Genomic DNA, 24739 nt, shown 5'->3' with positions numbered 1-24739 from the left:
AACCTTGTTTTGACTTTTGACTTTTTTAAACCCGGTATTACAAAATGCATTTTTTTTTCACTGAAGCAAAAAGTTGCTCCAAAACCAGCAAACTGTGGAAGATCTGCCTCTAACATCCAGTTCCCCCAGCAGGGACACTCAAGTCACGAAGGCCCTCCAGCCACCTCCCCACCAGTCACTGAGGAGGGACAGGACACCTCACATGGCTTTTTTCAGAAACAAACTGCCCCTTGAAGGACCTTATTCTTCCTTAATCATAAGCAGGATACGATCAGCATTAATTTACTCCCTCTTCATTGTGTCTGCAGTGAGGGGAGACAAATACGAGCTGAGCCATGTGGAGGAAGGCACGAATGGCTCAGGTGAGCCCAAACCCATCTGGCCACCTCTCTGTTTGTCCTAAAAGGAGAAGAAATACAGCACTCAACAAAAACAGATCAGGAAGCAACACAGCAGATCAGCCTCTGCATAGCACTGAGACTGCTGGGCACTCTACTTTGCCGACCAGCACTGGGAGCCATCTGAGGAGGACATGGCTTTTGGCTTTCCACATTGGCCAGGAATTTTAAATCTGACACACAGGCCTCATCATTCAACACATTTACTTTGGTCTGATTCACCAGAAGAAACATTACTGTCTATTGTATGAAAGTGCAAATCTGGGAAAATGATCAAGCAGCTCATTTCATTAGGGGGTGAAGAAGCCAGAAGCCAAATACTATTTCAGTCTTGTGGCATTCAAGCATCTCACACTAGGACCATGCTTGCTGTGCTCTGAGCTTGAAATCTGCCATATGAGGACAGTGCACAACACCAGGACCTGAGACATACACTTACAACTCTCATCCAAAGCACTCCAAGTAAGTTTTCTATTCCCTCCCCTAAAATGAGGATAAGGTCATGTTGTACACAGAATGACTGCTGAACCCACTGGAAAGCTGGCAAGAAAAATTTACCTAGCAGCACTTTCCTACACTGTATTAATTTTTAGTTAGAAAGGACTTCACTGAATATACCTCAAATTCTCACATACATACAAGGCATCCTTGTAAGTAAAAAAATTAGTTTTACTGTACTACACTGTGTATATCTCTTCAATTTTGACATGTGATTTTTACCCAACAGACTCCAGCTAATAACTATTCCTATTTTCTCATGGGCCACTGCCACATCCCATTAACAGTGGCCTTCTATGATGGCGTAACTGTGCCAGTGGACAAGGGAAGAGCCACTAATATCATCTATTTGGACTTCAGCAAGGCCTTTGGCACAGTTCTGCACACAGACCTCATGCTTTAACAAAAATTTTTGATCACATCAGTCTTGAAAAGAAAAAGAGAAATGTTTTTATTTGCTTATATCAGCTGAATGAGTGCCCTCAAAGCTACCCATACCTAAACACTATATTATATCTGAATATCAACTTATCTGCCTAACTTAGCAACCATATCAGTATGCCTTGAGCTGTTTTTCTCCTTGCTGCAATACTGCAAAGCAGTGACACTGACAGCCTTTAAGGACACTCCTTGTTCCTGTGGAATGACTGCTGCTGGCGGAAGAAATTATATCAAATAACAGCAGTGAGAACAGAATTTGCCTGCAAGAGGTTTGCTGAAAACAGGAATCCCTCGCATACCACATTCCTTGAGGTGTTTCCAACAATCTCTTGTACACAGGTTTATATTTCTCCATGATCACTCTTTGCTCACAGCTGTTAATTCCAACAGTGCTCCAGTGACCATGACTTTCTTAAGCGAAACCTGTGAGACTTCTTAAGACTCCCATCAGTCTTGCAACTCCCAACATGGCAAGTGAGTGGAGGAGCTCCATTGCCTGACATCCACAAGTATGGGCCTATATGACAGCAGCAGTTGCCAGTCCCCAGCAATCTGGCTGATTCACCAGGATGGTCTGAGGCACCAGAGCTGCCTGTTCTTCTCATCCACTTCCATCAAGACTAGGGCAGCCCTGGTGGCCCTGTGACTCCACCTGCAGTGATCAGCAGAAGGACAGGTAAAATCTGAAGTGAGGACAGGACCTTCTTGCCCATTCTAAAGACATTAGTGATTATCATTCCAAAAATATGTAGAGTGAATGAATAAATAGATCCCATTCACTAAGTTTGGCTGTACTGAAAGGAGATTTTTCGTAGCTTTAGTAGATTCTTCACACATTAACCAGGGCCATGTTGCCAGGTCAAGACTTTGACCAGGTTTGCCAGGTCCATGGAAGCAGCACAGCCAATGTTCATCTGTCCCTCTGCCCTCTGCAGCTTGGTAGTGATAATCTGGGCCAAGCCAAGCATGAAGCTGTAAAGTAGGACTGAGAAATGAAGCATTTCTTTCTGTTCTCACTCTCAAGTCCCAGTGAGAAAGCTGGAAAAAAATCCCACACAAAACAAAAATAAAAAGAAGATAAGAATGGCCTCCCCAGATTTATCAGGCAATGTATTTAACGGGAGGGATAACCAAAGGCTCACTCTCAAAAGAACATTTCTGAAAAGCAGGAGCACAAATGAGTCACCATCTCTTTTCAGCTCATCCAGCATCCAGGATGGGAAGGATGAAGCCTCTCTGTACATTCACCCCAAACACCTCTGCAAGGAGCAGCTCCCTGTGGAGCAGGCTGAGCCCTGGCTGCTGTGTGCACGCCACAAATGCAGCTGCATTCGTACAAACTGGGCTCCTGTGCTGCACAAAATGAGACAACACAGGTCTCCCCCACACTCTTCTCAAGGCTGCATTAACCCCTGCATGCTGGCCAAATGCCAGAGGAGCTGGCTACAAAATGCTCCTCCTGCAGTTTTGCTCATAAATGGCACGTTCCTGGCAGCTCTTGCAAATTTCTGCCATGTGAAGATCGAGGAAAGGCTGAGAAGCTGCAGGAGTTGATGCTCGGGGGAGTTGAAGTCTCTGGATTCGTTTTCTCATACGGTGATTAACAGGGATTTTTTGGTGGAATTAACAGCTGTAATGAATTTCAATGTATTTAACAAGTGGTTCAGTGTGTGGTTACTCATGGTCACTGACCTAAGGGATGCAGAAAAGTTTCAACTCTGTCCTCCATTATCAGAGAAAGTCACTGCATGGCCAGTGTATGGTAGCTTTCCTTATCCTACAGAAGTAAATCCAGCAGCTCAAAGATGCTTTGATTTACAGGTTGGGCACTGCCACTTCCATGTAGCAGTGAAGCTGTGGATGACCCATCCCTGGAGGTGCTCAAGGCCAGGTTGGATGGGCCCTGAGCAGCCTGAGCTGGTGCGGGGCAAACAGCCCATGGCAGAGAATTGGAGCAGGGTGGGCTTTAAGGTTCCTTCCAACCTAAGGCATTCCATGTTTCTATGATTCTATGTCATGAAGCAGAAGTCAGGGAGAGTTTGACCTTCACAAGTTGAAAACTGTCACTGGTCTTCCATTCCACTTTCTTTTGGAGGGCAGGGAAGTCATGCGGAACAGATGGTTTTTTTATACAACACACTCTCTTCAGGCTCCTGCTCCCTGTGCACATGCCCTTGTTCTGGGGAAACGAGAGCAGCAGCTTTCCCATCTTCCACGTGTGCTCCTCAGGGCTGTGAAACAACAGAGCAAGGGTTTCCCCTTCTTTAACTCCCGGAACTTGCACTGATTATTTCCTATTTTAATACCAAAGGACTTTCAGTCTGCCCAAAACACCACTCTGAAAAACATCTACTGAGTGTTTTTTTTTGCTAGGTTCATTTGATGGGAACATGGGATTTTTAGGCTGGAGATATGTGCACAAGTGCTGCACAGCACATCCACAGCACACTGCCACGAAGCACAAGGCTTCACTATGACACTATGAAAACTGTCTGCACATTCCCACTGATGGGCCCAGAGCCGTGCAGGGTAAACTCAGATGGATGCAGTCTCCAGTCTGCCTCAGACACCTGAGAAAACAGTCCCTTGGAGGAACCCCTCTCTGACAGAGGGGCTCTAAGTCCAGAAATCTCAGAAAAATACACAAAATTCTCAGACTCCACCAAAATAAATTCTTCCTGTGATACGCACGTCCTAAGCTTTCTCTTTGTCCTGTGCCTTTGAAATCATCCTCAGTCTCTCCCTTTTTGCAGCACCTGTCTGCCTTCTGCCTCCTTCTGATGCCTGTATGGGCCCAGACACCTTCATCAGTCACTGCTTCATGTCTTTCCTTAAATGAGCCCTTTTATCTGAAAAAACATCACATAATTACGATGAAACTAACAGGTTGTGAGTTCTCTACTGTGCCACATACTATGGTAGCATTTTTCATTCCACACAAATGCCAAGCACTTAATTCTTTGAGGTGTGCAGCCTGGCTTATGACAAAGAATAGGAGCTGTTGTCACCTTCTGTCCCCATCTCAGAGTGCATGACTGCGCCGCACTGCTGCACTGCTGACAGAGAGTGCTGCAAAGAAGTGAGAAGTGATGCCTGCAAGGCATATTTCAGGGTGCTTTTCCTATTAGCAGAGTTCTACCACGATATTAATTCTGTGGTTGAAAAAACAAAACAAGCACAAGACCGGCTTAAAAATGGTAACATTTAGGAAGGTGCTAATGTTGGAGTCTTTCTATGCAGCTTTTGGTTTGGAGATGTTAAGGGCCATGTTTTCAAGTTGTTTTCTATAAACTTCTGAGCCCTCAGAGGAATGTTTGAGGCTGATACCCTGCTATCGAGCTCATCACTGTATGCCACAGCAGCCGTGAGAACATGACTGAAGGGGAACCTGCTTTACATGTGCCCACTTTTCTATTCTTGGAAGCGCTCTGCATCACATTGGTAACATTTAGCTCTCTGGCCTGGACAGGAGAACTCCAAGCATTCAGCCTGTCTTACGTGATAGGATCCAAAAAGCTATATTTGCTCATAAGCTGAGGATTGATGGCAGCAGTACTCCAAGTGCACAGCACGAAGTTTTACTGCTCGATATTTAACATTAGAAGCACAGAGCATGTTTATATGCTGGAAAACAACTCAATTCAGTGCATTCTGGGGATTTACCTCCCTTTGCTGATACCATCACACATAAATACTGCCAGGCTATCTCTATATGAAGACAGCAGATCTCAATCTGCAATTTGCTCTGTGCAACGTACCCTGTTTAAACTCCAAAGGAGACAAATTGACTTAGCAATGCTATTTTCTTAACAGACCAACCACTTAGATGCACAGCAGTATCTACACGCTCTGGCAGCATCTGCTAACATAGCAAAGCTAACACAGTCATAGAAAAGGTAACTAGATTCTCTTCTATTGGTGCACATACACACCAATCTACCAGCAGAGTTGCTGTGCTGGTGTCATTGGCACAGGCAGGAGCTACGAGGAGGTTCACCTGCACTTGGGCTGGCAGCAAGGAACACTGAGTGCTCTTAATAACTCACAGTTAGAGGAGATGGCTGGCTCTCAGCTAACAATTTGCAGTTGCAGCTCATCTTCCAAGAAAGCTCTCGGTGTAGTAAATAAAACAAGAAGGATGAGCTGTACACTGCGTTTTGCTTCAGTAGGATTTAAGCCCACAAGGGCTTGGTCAAGCCAAGCCTTTCAGAATGCATACTACAGGTGCTCAGGATATGTAAGAGGTGATATGTGTCAGACAGCATCCAACTGCTCAGGTTTTGGTTTGCTTGGTCACCATCAGCACACAGTGGGACATGCTGCAGAACTGTGCTCAGTCATTAAGGAAGCCTAAAATTTGATTAGAAGGGGCAGCAGAAACCATGAAATCTTTGTTTCTGTAGCCCTTTGAGAAAATGAAGGCCCAGCTCTGCTCTTCCACCTGCTAGTCAACCCATGGCACTGACAAGTCAAAAGAGGTTGCTCTGAGCTTTTCCCAGCCAAGCGAAGAATTTGGCATCTCTAAAAATTATGTTCTTTGAAAGATGATTCCTGCAAGCAACACTCTGCAATTTCAGATAAATATTCATCAAAAATAAACTAAGTTATGATACCATTAACTCCCACTGCCTGATTCTGGAGCTCAGATAAAAAAGTCACTCCAAAACAATCCAGTCTGCAGCTTAAATCAGAATATATGATGAATTAGCTGACTAGAACCAAGCCATAAGGAGAATAACAATTAATAGCAAGGCATTTACCCTCACTTCAGTACATATACATGGGTGTGTACACATATGTACCTTGAAAATAGATTAACACAGTACTCACTCTGAGTGACATAAAGGCCCTCTGTTGACTTATCCTCATGCCCATCGAAGTCTCTGCTGGCAAGCTGCCTGTTGGCTGTCTCCAGTCGTTCTGCACAAAACAGGAAATAATTTAAGTATAAATATATGTATATAAAATTGTAGGCCAACCAAAAAAATAAGATGTGTGCCAGCAGTACAGTATAAATAGACTCTCTAAAGGAGAGTGTTTAAACGGAGGCTGACACATACATAAAAGATGAGACCTTTGACCTCTTCCATGAAGCTGTGCTGTTCAGACTTACAGAAGCTGGGGAGGGGGGGGAACCTCCGCCATCTGCAGCTAATATGTCCAAGCAGTTCATTTCTCATGCTGTCCAAAATGTGCAATACACTTGCCATCTGACTTCGCCCAGCTCTACAGGGAGATGGGTAACTTTCTACGGTGGAATGTGGTGCTGCTAGATGTCCTGGGGGAAGGCAGACACCTTGGTGACACCAATCCTTGGGATCCTGCTCCTTTGCCATGACAGGGATTCTGCAGCCAGGGATGACTTTCTATTGGAAGGGCAGCTAGAAGAAGGACGTGACTTCCCTGAACCACTGTCAGCTGCCTTTTGGCACCCATCTCCACAAAACAGACCAGTCAGACTCCTCGCAGGAGTCTACACAAAGCATTCCATTGCATGAAGACGCATCCATGTAATCCATCAGGCACCTGGACAGGTAACAGTTACTCCATTTTCATTCCCAAAAGGATATGCTCTCAATTTCATTTGTTTTCAATACTAAAAAGAGATACCCTTTGATACTTGCTACTTCTTTGCTAAGATGCTGAACTTTGAGATATATGGGCTACGCAGTGTTGGTCTACACAGGAACTTGCTCACTAAGCTCACTAAGGCTGGATGCGACTTTGGGACTGGCAGTCAAACTGACAATTGCAAGTACTACGTGCAAAGGCATCATTCAAAGCTGCCTTTCATATTTTGCCGGAAGGTTTGTCTACAACCAGCGGAGTGACAGCAGTTCTGTCTTATGCCAATAAGCAGGGCCTGATTTCTCAAGGTTATCTAAAACATGTGAAAATACTCCTCTAAAGCCTGCTACTCTGGAGTTTGTGGAAAGTGAAGCACCACGTCAGCTGTGGAAAAAATCAAACACACAAATTTAACATACCACGGAGATCCCTGTTGAAATCATGAAGTCTCCTAATCTCTCCTTCCAGTTTGTTTCTCATCGCTTTGTCCAGAGACTCCCTCTTAGTAGTGGTCTTGACCAGGCCCTCATAAGCTTCTGAAATCCTCTGAATCTCTATTTCAAACTAGAGGAGAAAGAGGAGAGAGAGCTCCCATAAACGCCCAGCAGGAAAGCATCCCATTCTAGCATTCACAGAATCATAGAATGGCTTGGGTTGGAAAGGACCATAAATACCATCCAGGTCCAGCCATGGGCAGGGTTGCCACCCATTAGACCAGGTTGCCCAGGGCCTCATCCAACCTGGTTTTGGCACTCTCCCAGAGCATTTTGATGGGGCACAGGTGCTGGGGTGATACCTGTGCCGAATGTCACACCAACCACTGGCTCTAAAATGAGAAATTCTACACACCACCAGAAATGTTATAGGCTTGACTCTGACCTGATTTCAGCTCTGAACTACTGTAGACCAATCCTCTATTTCCTTGGCTGAAGACTGCTCCGCAAAGGAAGAAACTCTCTACAACAGACCAAAACAATTGTTTCGGATTTCCAATCTTTTAAACACAATCTCCTTGACTTCTGGAAAATTTGTATCTTAAAACCTAAACCCAAAAGACTGACAGGAGGACAACTCCAGGCAGGCTTTTGTTGTTCTGGTCAAACAGATTCAGCTCTTTTAATCAGCTAGATTAATGTAAGGTATTACAGCTCAGCTGAACTCACCGCTGAAAGAATGATTAACATCAAGGTGGGAATCTGCTCCTGCATGCCTCACTCTTGTGTTTGTGGAGAAAAGCGTGATAATGTGCATGGGCTGGAAAACCAAGAGATATATATAGCCTTCCACATACCTTTCTAAATCTGGTGCTTTTTTAGCTCCTTCAGCCATTGGTGGGATGGACTGGTGATTTGTGAAGCCAGAGTGCAGGCCCACCTCTACCTAACTCTCTCCAGGGCTCATTAAGCTTTAGCTTTAATTTGCCAGCTGCAGCATTAGCAGAATACAAGCTCCAGCATCAGGGATGCAGTCACCCCTCAGGAACCTAAAGGCAGGCTACAGCAGCCTGAACCCACACTTCCTTGATGCTAGGGCCAGACACAGTCTTAGGCACCTCTCATCCACACACAGAGCAAAGCCTGTAGAGCTTGCACCTAAGGGATGCTGGGGATGCCCAGTTCCCCAGATTTCTGCTGTCAGCTCATTTAGGCACAAAAACTAAAACAAATGAGAAGATACAAAGCCAAAGACAGCAGCACTGACACCACCCTGTGACCCCCGCACCTTTGGATCAGCAGCTGACCTTGCTCACACCACATCACCTATCTCACACAGGTGGTGATTTACCAGCTTGCAGGTATTTCACACACACAAGCTGCTTTCCTAAATGCGTGACAGTATTGGAACCACAGGCACATTAATTTCAGCCAGTAATTCCCTGTGGCTCCATGAGGAGATTGAAGTGGTTTTATCCCATACTGTGACACTTTTTCTTAAGTGAACTACAAACTATTATTCTGACTTTCCATTTTTGTTTTTCAAAGCAGGACCACCAGGAAGTCCTGCTACATTTCAGATGATCAAACCTAGAAAAGCAGGTCCCTCCTTTTTCCACTCTGCTGGGACAGACAACAAATGTGTTTCCACCATGGGGACAGCACACTCAGAGGAATGCTGCGTAAAACCTACCTGCATTGCTGTAAAGCACATGCAAAGATTCCTTTTATCCTTTCCTGGCAGTGAACTTATTTCCCATCAACAAGAAATCAGTATTAAAAATATCATGCAGTAGAAAAAATCTTCATTTGAAACTCAGCCTGAATCTGACTGTGGTTCAAAAACAGACAAGGAGTTCTCTTTTGCATGGAATCAAAAACTGATTTGGGTTGAAAGGGACCTTAAAGACCACCGAGTTCCACCCCTCCTACCATGGATAGGGACACCTTCTACTAGGCCAGGTTGCCCAAAGCCCTATGCAATCTGTCCTTTTTGAGGGATGGGGTATCCACAGCTTCTTTGGGAAACCTTTTCCAGTACCTTGCCACCCTCTAAATAAAGCAGTTCTTCCAAAAGTCTCATTGACATCTCCCTCCTTTTAGCTTAAAGCCATTAGCTCTCGCCTTATCACTACACTTCTGGATAAAGAGCCCCACTCCAGTACCTTTCTAGTGTAATTATGTGTATTTTTCCTCACACACATAACAACACAAGCTTATACAAGCATGAACCTTTATGAGAAAATCTGTTTTGTGTGAATTTTGCAGAATCAGAGCATATCAAGTAGTTACTCAAATAACAGCACCGTTGCAGCTACTTAGGGCTATGGCTTTTCCTTTGGATCAGTGTGACCTCTGCTAGCTTTACTCCTGCAAGTAGTTAGAGGCTATCTATACTCAAGCTACCCTGCATCATTCTCTGCAACCATTTACAGAAAACAAGCTTCTCTAACTCTCCCTTGGAACAAAGATTTGGCTCAGCAAAATTAATTTTCAAGGCATGCCCCTTTATTCATTACATGATCTCAGGAGGACACCGTGCTCAGTTGGGTGCCCCAAGATCTTTTGTGCTTTCCTTCTCACACTCAGCTGTTATCCAAAGCAGACGATGCCTGCCTGCTCCAGAGAGCTCCTACCACAGCAGAGCAGATTTTCCAACACAGCAGGGATTTCCCCAGCACAACAGCCCTGCCTCACACTGCTGGTTAATATGGGGGCTCTGCTCTGCTCAGTCTCTGCTGAGATACCCATCTTTCCCAAAGGACGTCACCATGCAAGCTTCCACCATCTACAGAGGCAAAGACTTCAGCAAAAACCTGCATCAGCAATGAATAAAATTACAGGACAGCAGAACAGTTTTAAGTTATGCTGACGTTTCTGAGCAGCTCTGAGACTTCCTTTCATTTCTTCTGCTGAGGCTGCATCTAGAACTGACCTACTCAAACAACCTCCAGAAACAGCATGGGAAAGCACCAGCCCAGCAATTAAAGCTCAGCAAGGTTTGTCCACCAAAAAGCAGCAGAAAAAGCAATGCTCTGCTTTACTGAAAAAGCTAAAAATAATGTGCGCCCTTCCCCTCCAGCTCTTTTTGATAAGAAAACCAGACACCACATCAAGCAGCACAGGGATTAATCGCTGCCTTGTACCTCTCTGCAGAATGTCTGTTCAGACATGACTTAGAATCTGACAGCCCTCTGGGTTGATCCGCTCATGTGAACGCTCGGGGAGCTCTGCGTCAAGCTGATTTTCTCTCTCTGATTTCTTCTCCTAATTCTGTTAAGGGAATAGAAATGCAGGGAGGGTTGCCCTACCTAGAATAACTTTGGTACACACAGACAAAAAGAAGTACTTCTCATAACTTTTCCACTTTCAGCAACAGAGAAGACCTTCCACACCTAACATACATAATTCAACTCCATTGGTTTATCAGATGTGGTGTTCAGCTGTGGGAACACAGAAGGACCTGCCCTGGCCACGTGCTCAAACACGGAAAAAAACCACAGATAGCATAATGTGTGTGAAGGTTTTGGTTCAGGAAATTTTCCTGAAGGAAGAATGCACTTGAGCATGTGTTTTGCTTTAAGAGTCTGCTTACATTCCCGCAAAGTCAATGGGATTCGAGTCCACGCTCTGTTGACTGAAGTGAGACTTCAGCCCCATGCCTGAATACCTTTCTGTTGGTGTCTGATGCAATCAGCTTGCAGGGCATCCAAAATAAAGAGCAAGCCATTTCTAGGAGTGTGAAAGGGAAGCTGAATGTTTTTAGGGCATCATACATAGCTTCTACTGAACAACGCAGCTTTTGTGAAATTAATAAATGGAATATTTACTTTTGCCCACAAAGGCCACGGGGAAGCCTTTACAGCTATACTCACAAGTAATGCTGCTGAAAAAATGTTTTGACTAACTTTAGGAAATTCTGTGAATACAGCACAGAGGAGGTTGCAAAGTTAGCAGCAGCTACAAAACAACATATCTCTTTTTAAACCTTTCTGGACTTTCTAGTCAAAGATTTCCCCAAATCTGGGTCTTGAGACATGGTCTCTCAGTGCTGGCTCTCCTGTAGAAATGTGTCTCTGATATAACACAGCACAGAAAAACAGAACTCCTAAATTCAGAGAGAGAAGACCAGAAGCCTAATGTCATTTCTGCCTATGTGGTGAGAAGTCATAAATGAAAGAGTAGCACAGGATCCTAAATTAGAATGGGAATTAAAATAGTTCAGTTGGAAGGGACCTACAAAGACCATCTAGGCCAATTGCCTGACCACTCCAGGACTAACCAAAAGTGTATTATTGAGAGCATTACCTAAATGCCTTTTGAACACTGACAGCCATGGGGCATCAACCACTTCAGTGGGAAGTCTGTCCTAGCATCTGACCTCTCTTACAAGTGACCGGACCCATTCACTCGCACCCTTTGAGCTCTGCCCTCCAGCCAGTTCCCTTCCCAGCACAGCATGAACCTCTTCATCTCACAGCTGGACAATCCATGCAGAAGGATATTCTGCTATGAGGTACTCTATCTAATGTCCAGAAAGATTACCACTGCCTTCTTTTAATTCACCAAGCTTACCTTACCATAGAAGGAGATCAAATTTAATTAAAGGAGGACTTTGCCATCATGAAGCCATGTCAACAATGTCTGACAATAGCATTATTCTGTGCCCTTCAGTAGCACCTAGCATAACTTTCTCCATGGCTTTTTAGGTACTGAGTTTACACTAACAGGTCCGTAGTTTCCAGAGTCTTCTTTCATGTCTTTCTTGTAGACAGACTGCTATCTTCCAATCAGCAGGAACCTTCCTGGACTCTCAGGACCTTCGGTAAATAGTTGAGAGGGATCCAGCTATAACATCTGCTAAATCTCTCTGTACTCTGGGATGAATGCCATCCGACTCCAAGGATTTACAAGCCATCAGCTGATACAACTGGTCCCTGACAATTTCCATGACCATACATGAAAAGTCACTGCTCCCCTCAGTCACAATCCTCCAACTCAGAGGACTGGGCAACTCAAGATCTACTAAGACAAAAAGAGGCATCCTTACTTGTTAGGTGTCCATAAAGTATCAGCTCAATGTTTCCTTTTTGCTATTGACATAATTCTGTTGTCTGACACCACACTGGCCAATATCAATCCAAACTGAATTTGTTTTTTCTTGTTTTCTCCCTGCAGATGAGAATCACAGCTCTATAGTTTTCCTGTGAAGCCAGATCTTGCTTCCAGAGATCATATTCTTTCTTTTTCTTAATAATTACCAGGAGGAGTTCCTTATTCAGCCAGACCAGTCATCTGTCCCAATTGCTTGCCTTGTAGCACAGTGGTGATTGCTGGTTCCTGGGCTTTTAGAAGGTGGTTCTCCAAAACTGATCAGCTTTCATGGACCCCTAGACTCTCCAGAGCAGATGCAAATGAGTTCCCTGAGAAGCTTAAAGTTTGCTCTCTTAAAATCCAGGATGACAATCCTGGGGACTGTTATTTCTCATTACTCCAAAGATTTTGAACTCAACTAATTAATCCATGATCACTGTCGCCAAGAGAACTTAGCTACCTCCACATCTCCCACAAGGCTTTCCCTATTCTTAAGAAACAGATCCCAGAGGGCATCTTTCCTAGCTGGCTTACTAAATACTTGTGACAGGAAGTTATCTTCAGTATGCTTTAGAAATTTCCCAGACTTGCCTGTCAAAGCAGCATGGTATTCCAGTTTATGTAAATAATTCATATGGTCCTGGGCCCCAGGGACCCAAAGCCAGCAGACTTGGGAGCACCTCTGCATCAACTTTGGTGAGACCCCACTTTTAAGCAACATCTGCTTTACCTAATTTTCAACTGTCAACCCAGGCAGTGCATGAGACATCACCTTTCTTCGCTGAAAATGCCCTCTGTGCATACAGGAAAGAGGGTACAGGAGTTCTTCACAAATGGGTTTTTGAGCAAATATTTACCAGATTCATTCAGATAAAGTGACAGTTGGTTTTGAACCAAAACATTCAAACACACCTATCTAAGATTAGCTTTTAGGAATTCAGAGCAATCACTGAAGACCTCTCTGATAATCACACTATCCAAACCATGTCTTTTGGTTGTCCAACCACACCAATCTTTAAACCACATCAACCCCATCACTGTCTGCTAAGCTTTCATAGAGTGGAGTGCCATGCTAGCTCATTGTATGAAACACTCAGGGTAGCCGTGGTCATGCTCTTCAAATGCTTCTTGTATACAGCTCTACTGCCTGTGCAACTTGGCTGCCCTAGAACACCCTGCCTGCATGAGGCACATTCCAGCAAAGCTGTCACGGAACATACGGCTTGGGTTGTAAGGACCTTAAAGATCATCCAGTTCCAATATCCCTGCTAAAGGTCAGGTTGTCACCCAGTACATCAGGGTCCCATTCAATTTGGCCTTGAAAACCTCCAGGAATGGGGCATTCACAGCTTCTCATCCAGAGGGTGGTGACACGCTGGAACAGGTTGCCCAAGGAGGCTGTGGATGCCCCATACCTGCAGGCATTCAAGACCAGCCTGAATGTGGCTCTGGGCAGCCTGGTCTGGTGGTTGGTGACCCTGCACAAAGCAGATGGGTTGAAACACAATGATCATTGTGGTCCTTTTCAACTCAGGCCATTCTATGATTGTATGATTTTCTGAGCAATCAGAGAAGGACGGAAAGTTCCCAAACGAAGGATGCTTGATGAGCTGCCTTGCTACACCCTACAGGCAGAGGAGCCTGTGGGCACCGGGGCACGGTATTACGCTTACGGGACACCACCACTGAGAGGCAGTGGTGAGAGACTGCTCACTGGTATGTTCCCATTGCAGAGACAGAGCCATGAACAATCTCTTGAGGAACCCAAATGCAGGAGCACTGAGACTGCTCCCTATCCCCACACCTTCACGTACCTTCTGCAACTTGTCTGCCTTCTCATAGTACCCCTCGAGCTCCTGCCGCAGCACGTGGTTCTCCTCGGAGAGCATCTCCACCATCTGCTGCGCCCTCTCCACGATGGCGAAGGCGTCGGGTGTCAGCTGCTGGCCAGGTGGCACAGGTGGCTGCGCAGTGGAGGGGGCTGGCAGTGGAGGCAAGGAGCCTGGAAGCAGAGGGCCGGCAGCGGAGGAGGCCTGCGAGGACATGGGGCTGTGCTGCTGGGCCGGCGGCGGCGGGAAGGGAGGCTGGCATTGTCGGCTGCAGGAAAGCACAGGCAGGGATGCGTTAGAGCTGCTCACCCTCAAGATGCACGCACGGGCTTCCATATAATTACTGCAGGGTTTATTAATAGGGTTATAACTGTACAGTCATGATTTAGTCGCTCCTAAATACCAACAATCGCAGCAGGCACTGGGTAAACTGTCTCCTCGCCTGTTGTTGACACTGATGTATGCATCTGGTGCGAAGGGATAAAGAAGGCATTGAGTCAAAAGCAGCATTTTTAACAAGGTGCACAGCTAATATTTCAGCCCTCTGCCAGCCTATCCCTGCCCCCACCTCAGCACAAGCCCCATCACAGAGCAGCTTAAGCCCACGGCTGTGACTGGAGCACAAGGGATGCATTACTCACCTTTCAAAAACTGCCCCCTGCCTGGAGCGAGCCGAGGGGCTGAGCAGCCAAATTTGGAGGTGAAAGAAAGTGATGTGAGCAAAGCAGTGTCCCTGCACGACTTTAGTGAGCATCAAAGGGAAGGGCTGCTGCAGAGCTGCTGGAAGCACAGCCTGATCAGTCATCCCGTGCAGTGAAAGCTGGGTGAGACCTCATTGTGTCACTCTACGACAAATGGCATCCATCACCCACCAGCCTTATACCAGGGAGAAGAGCTGGTCCCAGCCCTTGCAAACTGCTTGTGGGCTGTGCTTCCTGGTGATAGATTGCTCTTTAATCCTCCACAGCCAGTTGGCAGTGGCTGGAGGATAACCCAGGAGCACATTTTGGCAGGGAGGGTAATCCTGAAGCTGGTGCTCAGGTAGGACCACAGTCATGGAATGGATTGTGTTGGAAGGGACCTCAAAGATTAGCTAGTTGGGCAGGGTTGCCACCCATTAAATTAGGCATTTGACCAGACCACCCAGGGCCCATCCAACCTGACCTTGAACACCTCCAACAATATGGCAATACCTCTAGAGAGGGGGTGCAAGTCATTCCCTGACTTCCATTCTGCCTTTCACTCTTGCAAGATCAACAAGCAACACAAACCCTCTTTACAAAGGGAGAACTGAGGCAGAGAGGAGCTCAAAGCTTCTCCCATCCCTCCAGACACACCCAGCCAGGCCAGTTTTGACCTTGGGGACCTGGCCAAGGTAGGCAGCCACACACAGAGCTCCTCAGCCAAGACACCAAAGCTAAAACACGGGCTCCAAAATCAACATCATTTCTCATTAAGTGGCTCAGCCTAGGCCACATTTTCTCTGCTCTACCTCAAGACCTACAAGGCATATTTTAGCTCAACCTGAAGTCCAGCAATCAAGCACTCTTTAAGAGGTGTATTTTGGCTTCATCGCAAGCTGTCGGCCTTGCACAGCCCACACTGCCCTTATCTCCATACAGTAAGGAGATCTAGCGGATGGATGCATTTACCCTCACAGATCTATGAAGACTGTTCTGCAGGCAGACAGTTTTGTGCTATATAAATACATAATAAATATGATGACTGCTGTGTACACAGCATCTCAAACAGGGGTTTTCAAAAACTCCCAGCGTTGACCTCATTCTGCTTCCAATGATAATAACCCATCACTACCTGCAATTGCAGCAGAACAAGATGAAAAGTGAGCACACTTTTAAAATCCTGCCCTAAAAGCTAACAGACTGAAAATGAGCTCCCTCCGGCCTCAGGATGGCTTTCACCTGCCCCGAGCAGCCCTGCCCTGAGGCTGGCTGTCCCCTTCTGAGGGGCGCAGCATTCAGCCATGCCTGCAGGAAGGTCTGCTGCCTTAGCACAAAGAGGGGCACGGTGGAGGCAGGGTGCCACTCCAGCTCAGTGTGCCAGGAGGCCTCGGTCCCCTGCATTTGTCATCAGCCACAGCGCCAGAAAGGAAAGGAGTGTGTGCACCCCTCCCATGGTGACTTCCTGGCCGGTGGGCCTGCAGGCCACAGCCTTCAGACTGAGCTCAGCAAAGCCTGGGCTGCAAAAGGAGCCCCAATTTCCATTAAAATGTCCTCAGCGTGATGGGTCTGAGGCAGCTCCAGAGCTACACACCAGGTTAAGATGCTGGTCCTTGCTCACCTGTTTTTGCGGTTTGCTGCCTTTGCAGGCAGTCACAAAACCATGGAATGGTTTGGGGTTGAAAGGGACCGCTGGAAGTTTGGTGCAGCTCCCCTACAGCTTTTAGGTGTCTGCAAGAAGACCCAACAGCCTCTCTGGGCAAACTGTGTCAGTCCTCCATCTACCATACAGCATTGAAGCACATCCTGGAAATTCTGAAAGCTCCCTATTCCTGTTTGTGTTCACTGCCTCCTGTCCTGACACTGGGCACCACTAACAAGAGTCTGGTTCCATCCTTTTTACACTCTCCCCTCAGGTATTTATGGACATTGATGAGACGGGAAGCTCTTTACTATGAGAGTGGTAAGGTGCTGGAACAGCTGCCCAGAGAGGTTGTGGATGCCCCATCTCTGGAGGTGTTCAAGGCCAGATCGGATGGGGCCCAGGGCAACCTGGTCTAGTATATGGAGAGGTTGTTGGACCTGCCTGTGGTAGGCAGGTTGAAGATTCATGATCCTTGAGGTCCCTTAAACCCGGGCCATTCTGTGAGATCCCTGAGCCTCCCCTTCTTCAGACTGAACAGTCCAGATGTAATCCTTTCCTCACAGCAGAGGTACTCCACTCCCTCATCACACTGGTGACTCTCTCCAGCATGCCCATGCCTCTCCTGTTCCGGGGGGTGCAGAACTGCACACAGGACTCCAGGTGCGGCCTCACCAATGCTGAGCAGAGGAGAAGCATCACCTCCCTCACCCTGCTGGCAACGCTCTGCCTGATGCAGTGCAGGATGCTGCCAGCCTTCTTAGCATCAGGAGTTAACTCAGCATCAAGGGCACATTGCTGACTCATGTTCAGCTTGGTGTCTCCCAGGTCCTTTTCTGCCAGGCTGCTTTCAGCTGGTTGGCTCCCACCACATCCTTATGAAATAATCACAGGGGTTGCAGGGATTGGAAGGGACCTCTGGAAACAATCAGGTCCAATCCTCTGCTAAAGCAGGTTCTCTACAGCAGGTACAAAAGAATCAACCAGACAGCTCTTGAATATCTTCAGAGAAGGAGACTCCACAAGCTCTCTGGGCAGCCTGTTCCAGTGCTCTGTCACAACTGAGCCATGCTGGCATGGATTTTGCTGCTGCCATGGCCAAAGGACAAGGATACAATGCCTAGCCAAGACAGGCAGTAACTGCTCCTCTAAATCCACTGGATCTACAGAAGAATATCTGCTGCCAGCTGAAATATTTGTGCAGAAACAGACCCACAGAGGGAGAGCAGATCAGTACCTGTTGCACAGAAGGGCAATGAATCTGTGAAAAGTCTGGAGCCCAAGTCTGTGGAGCTGAGGGAACTGGGATTGTTCAGTCTGGAGGAGACTCAGGGAAGTCCTTATCACTCTACAACTTACAGGAGGTTGTGGTGAGGTGGGGGTTGGCCTCTTCTCCTAGATAACTGATGAAAGGTAATAGCCTTAAGTTGTGCTAGGGGAGGTTCAGGTTGGGTATTAGGAACAATTTATTCTCAGAAAGAGTGGTGAGGCATTGGCACAGGCTGCCCATGGAGGTGGTGCAATCACCATCCCTGGAGGTGTTCAGGACCCATGGAGATGTGGCACTGAGGAACGTGGTTAGTAAGCATGGTGGGGATGGGCTGATGGTTGGACCAGGTGATATTAAAGGTCTTTTCAACCTTAACGTTTCTATGATCTGATTCAAGTGCTAGTTGCAGAGACCATTTTAATCCAGGGAAATTTCTTACTGCTCAGAGCACAGGAGGTGGAGGCAGCACTGAGATCACCAGGAAGACTGGGTACAGCATGGAAGCTGTAAGGACTGTGTTAGCGTAGCTGCTTGGCTCTGCTCCCTCTGGATTCATGGGGAAACTTGAAGCATCCATCTCCCCTTCACAAAGGTGTCCTGCAAAAAGTCTGTGAGGCTAAAGTCCCAACAGCACTGTTTCTCAGAGTCCATAAGCACAATGAAATCAGGCATGTACACAGTGAGCAGCCTCATGCAAACATCTTCAGCAGCTGAGTCCTCTCCGTCCTCACCGCTTCTGCCTGCAGCTGGGTCTGGGCCTCACAGCAGCTGCTCCAGGGGTCACAGTGAGCTAAGGGCTTGTTTTATCTCCCTGAGACCAACCAACACCACGTGGCACAGCCCTCACAGTATCTTCACAGGGATCTTGCACTCATGCAGGACTGAAATACTGTTCGCTTGAAAAACTGCACAACAAACAATACCATAAGCAGTGGAACAAGGGATGTCACTCACAGTGCAAAAGGTGCTCCACAAACTTGTGCAAATGCAGCTGACAGCCAGTCTGCACTGTGGTGTGTTACCACAATTAGTGCAGCTAAGTGGGAGCTAGCTCTGTCAAAACAAAAGGCAGCTGGTTTAACACATGTAAAAGCCCTGCTGTCTGGGCACAGTTATATTGCTATGAAGGACACACTTGCTACAGATACAGATTTTCTCACTTCTGTATGGGAATAGCTTTGAGCAACATAACACACTTTTCAATTGATCTCTGAATCTAATCCAGGTGAGATACAGTGATTTTTCTTTTTCATGATCAAGTACTGCGATCTCCTGTTGTAGATACAACCCTCTGAACACCTGAGACTGTACTTGTGGGAAATCCAACCTCCCATCACTAACCTTTTCACACACACTTCATCTGCTTGGCTTTATTCCCAAGAGTGAGGAGAGGTGCTCAGGACCTCCATTCCCTTGAAGGGTGAATCACACACTGAGTTATTACAGGTTAGCAGCAACAGTCAGACCCCAGCATCCTTACAGCTGGGGCTGCAGGAGAGATTCTCTGAAGCATTCTCCAACTTGGGACATAGAACCAGAACACACACAGCTCCTTCTGAAGCGTGGCTGTTCAACATAATAGGCATTACCCAGTTCCAGCTTCCCTTTTACTTATTTAATCTGTCCTAGTTTAATTATGACTTAGTCAACGGTGGAGTGCCTCAATGTGTATACGATAAAATCAACACAGCAAGTCAAATTAATAAATCAATATTTGTAGGAATAGGAGCTTTGTTCACATTCGACCTCTTTAGAACTCAAAAGAAACAAAGCAATCAGGATTATCCTGAACTCCTTTGGACTTAGCAAAGAATGACATTCTCAAAATGTTTTTGCTGTACTTTAAACACTGATCTTGCTCTACATTAGAGCAGGCTAAAACCTTTCAGCCAAGCACAGTTCCATCAAAAATTGTCTTTTTTAAAAGCATGAAACTGGGGGATATCCCAAGGTTTGGATAGGCTGCAACACCGCAGCAACATTTATATTGAAAACATAATTTTGCTGGCATTCTTCTAGAAATAGGGCTTCTATTAATTTCTGCAATGTTAATTTCTGCAATACAATGCAGAAAATGAAAAAAGAAAGAAATTGGCTTCTAGCATAGAGAGACACAAGAAGGCAGACAGACCAGTGATCCCTAGGATCACTACACTGCACTGTCTCACATGATATACAGCTTGCAGCATATGTAACAGCTTGCAATACAGTTTCTTCAGCAAAACTCTTCACCACGGACCTCACTGCCGTAAGAAATCTGACAGAATTCAGCAAGGCCATCCACAACCCTACATTCAGACACAGCCTTAACACACCTGTTGGAACTCCTTGGGAAGAGAGAGGTCAACACAAGACTGCTGAGGGCAATGTGTAACTGAATAAAGGAATCTGAAACCAACTAATGATAAAGTCTACTCACTGACTGCCAGGCAATCACAAATACAGAAGAGCTACTGCTCAATAAAGCAAGGCAGCATTCAGAAGTAATCTGCCTTGGAAATGTTCTGGGAGGGAAAGTCTACCTTCACACTGGTTCAGGTACAACTCAGGTCACCTCTGTGCAGGGACAGAAAACAGACAGCTGAGTAAGGATGTAGGCTGCAACCTACCGTGAGGACCTGGAAGCATTCAATGCCAGGCTGTGTGGGCTGTGAGCAACCTGATCTAGAGAGAGGTGTCCCCACCTATAGCAGGGCTGGATCTAGGTGATCTTAAAAGCCCCTTCCAACCCAAACCATTCTAAGACTTACAATAGTATTTAAAATGCTCTCCTCCAATCTCTGTAGCTTATCTTTCTCTGAATGCTTTGCCTTCCCTAGCCTTCAGGGCAGACTGGCTTGTTCAGCTTTCACAGCATTTCACCTCACATCCTTATCTGCTGTGGATGCTGCACCTAAATGCAGTGATACCTACACATGGGGAAAAGGCAGGACATCAGAGAAGTCAGTAAGCCCAGTCTGCTGGTCATGGTGCAAGGAAACAGCCTAGATATCCATTACTAAATGCTGATGCTGCCAGAAACAGGAGAAGACTTTCAGTAGCCAAAGCACAGTCTTTATAATATCCTGTTTTATGGGAAAAGCAACAGTCCAAGCACTCTGGTTTATTTCAAAACCAATTTGCACACTTGGACTCATCTCTAGAATTCACTGTTTTGATAGTGATGCTTGTTAGTGCTGGAAAGTTGTCATCCAACTACTTTGGAGGTGATTGTGTTATGTTCTGCATGGAAAAATCATTTAAAAATATACACCATATCTGCCTTAAGACGAACCAGAGAAGGTTAAGGTTGGATATCAGGAAACATTTTTTTCTCAGGTAGAGTGGTGATGCAGTGGCACAGGCTGCCCAGGGAGGTGGTACAGTCACTGTCCCTGGAGGCGTTCAGGATCCGTGGAGATGTGGCACTGAGGGATGTGGTGAGTGGGCATGGTGGGGTGGGCTGGGATTAGACTAAGTAACCTTAGGGGCCTTCTCCAGCCTTAATGATTCTGTGATTAAACATATCCTCCACAGTTAAAAGAGGATACCTTATTTCTTCACAAACATCCTTTCTAAAGCCCAGTTAATTTCCAGCAAAGGAAAAGGTGTGCTCCTCAGCCCCATTTTTCTGCACCTTCACAGAGGATGCAACTGGGATAAAAGCAGAGGAGAATGAGAAATGACACTGGCTTCACAAAAGTTGCTGGAACAGTTTCATCTCTTCTTTATTTTACTGAAAGACAGACTAGACCAGGAGATGATAAAAATCTCTTCTGCAGGGACACTGTCAGCCTCCAGGACCTGATGCAAGCCTTCAGCCTTCCCTGTGGATGCCAGCATCCACGCCAGCCAGCAGTGCTGCCTCAAACCATGCTTACACTGCTGCTGACCTCACTGAAGCACATCAGCCAAAGTCAGTGTGGGTGCCCAACACTGGTGCCGGTGCCAGTGACATCCCTCAGCTCCACCAACCCTCACTTTCCTGGGCACCTCAGGGAGTGAAAGGACCACACTGTATCGCCTCGGTGGGTGCAGACGTGATTGAATGAGTAACTATAAACAGGTTGTCTGAAAGCAGCAGTGACGTGTGGGGCAGGTTAAATACACACACATCTGGAGAAGCCACAGGCTGTCCCAGCAGTTAAGTATAGGCTTCTATATCCAGGCCAGGTGGAATGTTTTTGAGTATATAAAACAGTGTCATAGCTTTAAAATAGCCTAAGTCCATTTGTCAGTTTCATGCTGTCTTTTAAAATACACGGATTAAATCAGAATTAAAAGATGACCACATGAAAGACTTCCTCACATCACCACAAATGAAGACCCCTCAGCAAGGAGTGTTGTTTCAGTTTAAGGCCTCATTCACATTAATTGCATGAGGAAATCATACAGGACTGGACTGGTGCCACGGGGGGCAATGAAAAGGATTCACTGCTCACCCTGAGCGATGTGGATCGCTGCTTAAGCAGAGCATGAAGAAACAATATGTACTTGTGCACGTCCAAATACAAGCTCATCCACTCAGGAATAAATACAGCAGGCTACAAGCAAAGAGTGGGGAACCCTATCCTGGGCTGCCACTACCCTCACATGTCTGAGTGGGTAACAAGCTGAATGGTGAGCTCCTCACAGGCCAACCTCTGACACAGCAAGTGTTTATGAGATACACAAACAAGGAACATTGAGCTGTGTTGCAGAGGTGATGTTATGTCTTATTTGCCTCGTGTCTGGTTAAGTTTTCTATGAGAAAAGGCTATGGGTTGGGTTGTTGGATTTCTTTTTTTTTGAAAGCAGTAAAATAATTAAGGGACTCCAGGCTCCATTTGTTTAATGCATTAAAGAAAGGACAGCACAGCACTCCTCACTATCTGACAAAGATATTGCAAAATCCAGACTGGTAACTAGAAAATACAGGCTGGAACTAAGACACAGATCTGTGCCAGAAGGGGCAATTAGCGAGTGGAATAAGTCTGTGATGGATTCTCCAGCTGGAGAATGTTACAACCACCAGACCAAACGTTATGAAAACCGAAATTAATTTGTGGTTTTGTGTGATCAATTTAGATTATTTCAAACCCCTTTTACCTGACAAGCTGTGACCTCTCTGAGCATGCACCTCAGGAAAGTTAGCATGGATATTCTTCAGGAACAGATGTGCTAGAAGCTAGCAACGAGGAAAGGAAAAGCTTTTTCAAGACTATTACACTTGGCCAACTTGAAGCATTCAGAAGTTGTGAGTCAGGGCGCAAGGCACCATAACCAATTGAAAAATACTGATAATTTAAAATAAGAATAAATATTGGCTCCTCTTTATTTGCCTTATGGGCTTTTGGCCTTTTAAGCCACAGGCTTTAAGCTCTGCTCTACAATCACGGTCTCCACAAAGGACAGGTCACCAAGTGTAATTTATATAAATACCATGGCTCCTGCAGAAGCCTACGAATAAGAGGTCTTCAGAATAACACTGAGTATCTAGATTTAGAATAGAATAGTTGAGTTCAAAGAATCTTAGAATGGCCTGGCTTGAAAAGGATCTCAAAGATCATCCAGTTTCAACCTCCTTGCTATGTGCAGGGTCACCAACCACCAGACCAGGCTGCCCAGAGCCACATCCAGCCAGGCCTTGAATGCCTGCAGGCATGGAGCATCCACAGCCTCCTTGGGCAACCTGTTCCAGTGCGTCACCACCCTCTATGAAAAACTTCACCCTAATATCTAACCTAAACCTCCCCTGTCTCAGTTTAAAACCATTCCCCCTTGTCCTTTCACTGTCAATCCACGTAAACAGCTGTTCCTCCTCCTGTTTATACGCTCCCTTCAAGTACTGGAAGGCCACAATGAAGTCTCTCTGGAGCCTTCTCTTCTCCAAGTTAAACAATCCCAGTTTCATCAACCTTTCTTTACAGGAGAGTGTTCCATCCCTCTGATCATCTCAGAGGCCTTGTTGGAAGGGAGCTTCCAAGATCATCTACTCCAACCCCACTACTCGTGTCTGTAGTATCAAATCCTACACCCTGTTTTCAGTCCTACTGCTATTTACAGACAAGTTATGAGATTTCACCACTGTGACTATAAAGGCAGCATTCCCTTTGACAACCAGCCACAGGAGAACAAACATCAAATTAAGCAGCAGCTGTGGTTATTCCATCTCCCTCAGCAGTTACCTGCCAGTATGTGTGGGTCCCTAGCCACACTTCCCTCCTCACATGAGGACTTGTGGGGCAAGGCAGGGAATCAGTGGCCCTACAGGTCATTTCCAATCCTGATATCTGTGGGTTTTTCCTACAGATCAATGCAGCTTTGTGCTTTTTTCCTTTTTTCTGGCATGCAAAGCTGCATTCAATCATGAGATTTCTCAGTATCACCCCTACTGACCAGGTCCCTGGAAAAGTTTTGACACCAGCATCAAAGGGTTCCTTATTTGACAGCAGTGCCATTCCCAGTTAGCCACAGAAGTTAGCACAGTGCCCAGGTCTGCTTGGCTATATGGACTCAGCAGAACAGGCTCAGCAGAACTGGCTATTGAATCAGCATCTTCCAAGAGCAGTAACAAAACCCCAAACTAACTGCTCTTATGTGCAGATGAGTCCAGTGCTGGAGATGTTTGTTAGCAGAATGAACAGCTGCTGTAGCCTTGCTAGGGCTTCCAGAGAGCACAGCCTCAACTTGACCCTGTAGCTCTCAAGTTCCTATAGATGTCTCTCAGAATAAACAGATTTTCACTTAGCTCTTTAAAATATCATTTTGCTCTGAAAAACTACCCAGGCTCTGTGCAGGGAGCACTGGTAAGCAAAACATGATTGTCAGAGGAAGACCTGCAGCACTGCCCACTCAGAGGGACGGCACAGGTCTTTTCCAAGTTACAACCGTTTTGCAGCATTTACTGAAGCAAATTCACACCTG

General features: G+C 46.1%; 1 protein-coding gene across 2 annotated transcripts in view; it reads right to left on the bottom strand.

The window, feature by feature from the left end:
• Positions 1-24739, bottom strand: part of AMOTL1 (angiomotin like 1) — a 54575-nt gene that overhangs the window by 17881 nt on the left and 11955 nt on the right. For both annotated transcript variants that reach the window (XM_052671329.1, XM_052671330.1), the window contains 3 exons: positions 14248-14530; positions 7325-7469; positions 6168-6257 (listed from right to left, as the gene is read on the bottom strand). In XM_052671329.1, coding sequence (XP_052527289.1) covers positions 6168-6257; positions 7325-7469; positions 14248-14530 — 518 coding nt within the window. The remainder of the gene's footprint in view (positions 1-6167; positions 6258-7324; positions 7470-14247; positions 14531-24739) is intronic.

The sequence above is a fragment of the Tympanuchus pallidicinctus genome, unplaced genomic scaffold, assembly GCF_026119805.1.
Source record: "Tympanuchus pallidicinctus isolate F22 unplaced genomic scaffold, pur_lepc_1.0 scaffold11, whole genome shotgun sequence".
Taxonomy (NCBI): domain Eukaryota; kingdom Metazoa; phylum Chordata; class Aves; order Galliformes; family Phasianidae; genus Tympanuchus; species Tympanuchus pallidicinctus.
Note: the sequence above shows the minus strand (reverse complement) of the source record. Positions and strands in the feature narration are given on the sequence as shown.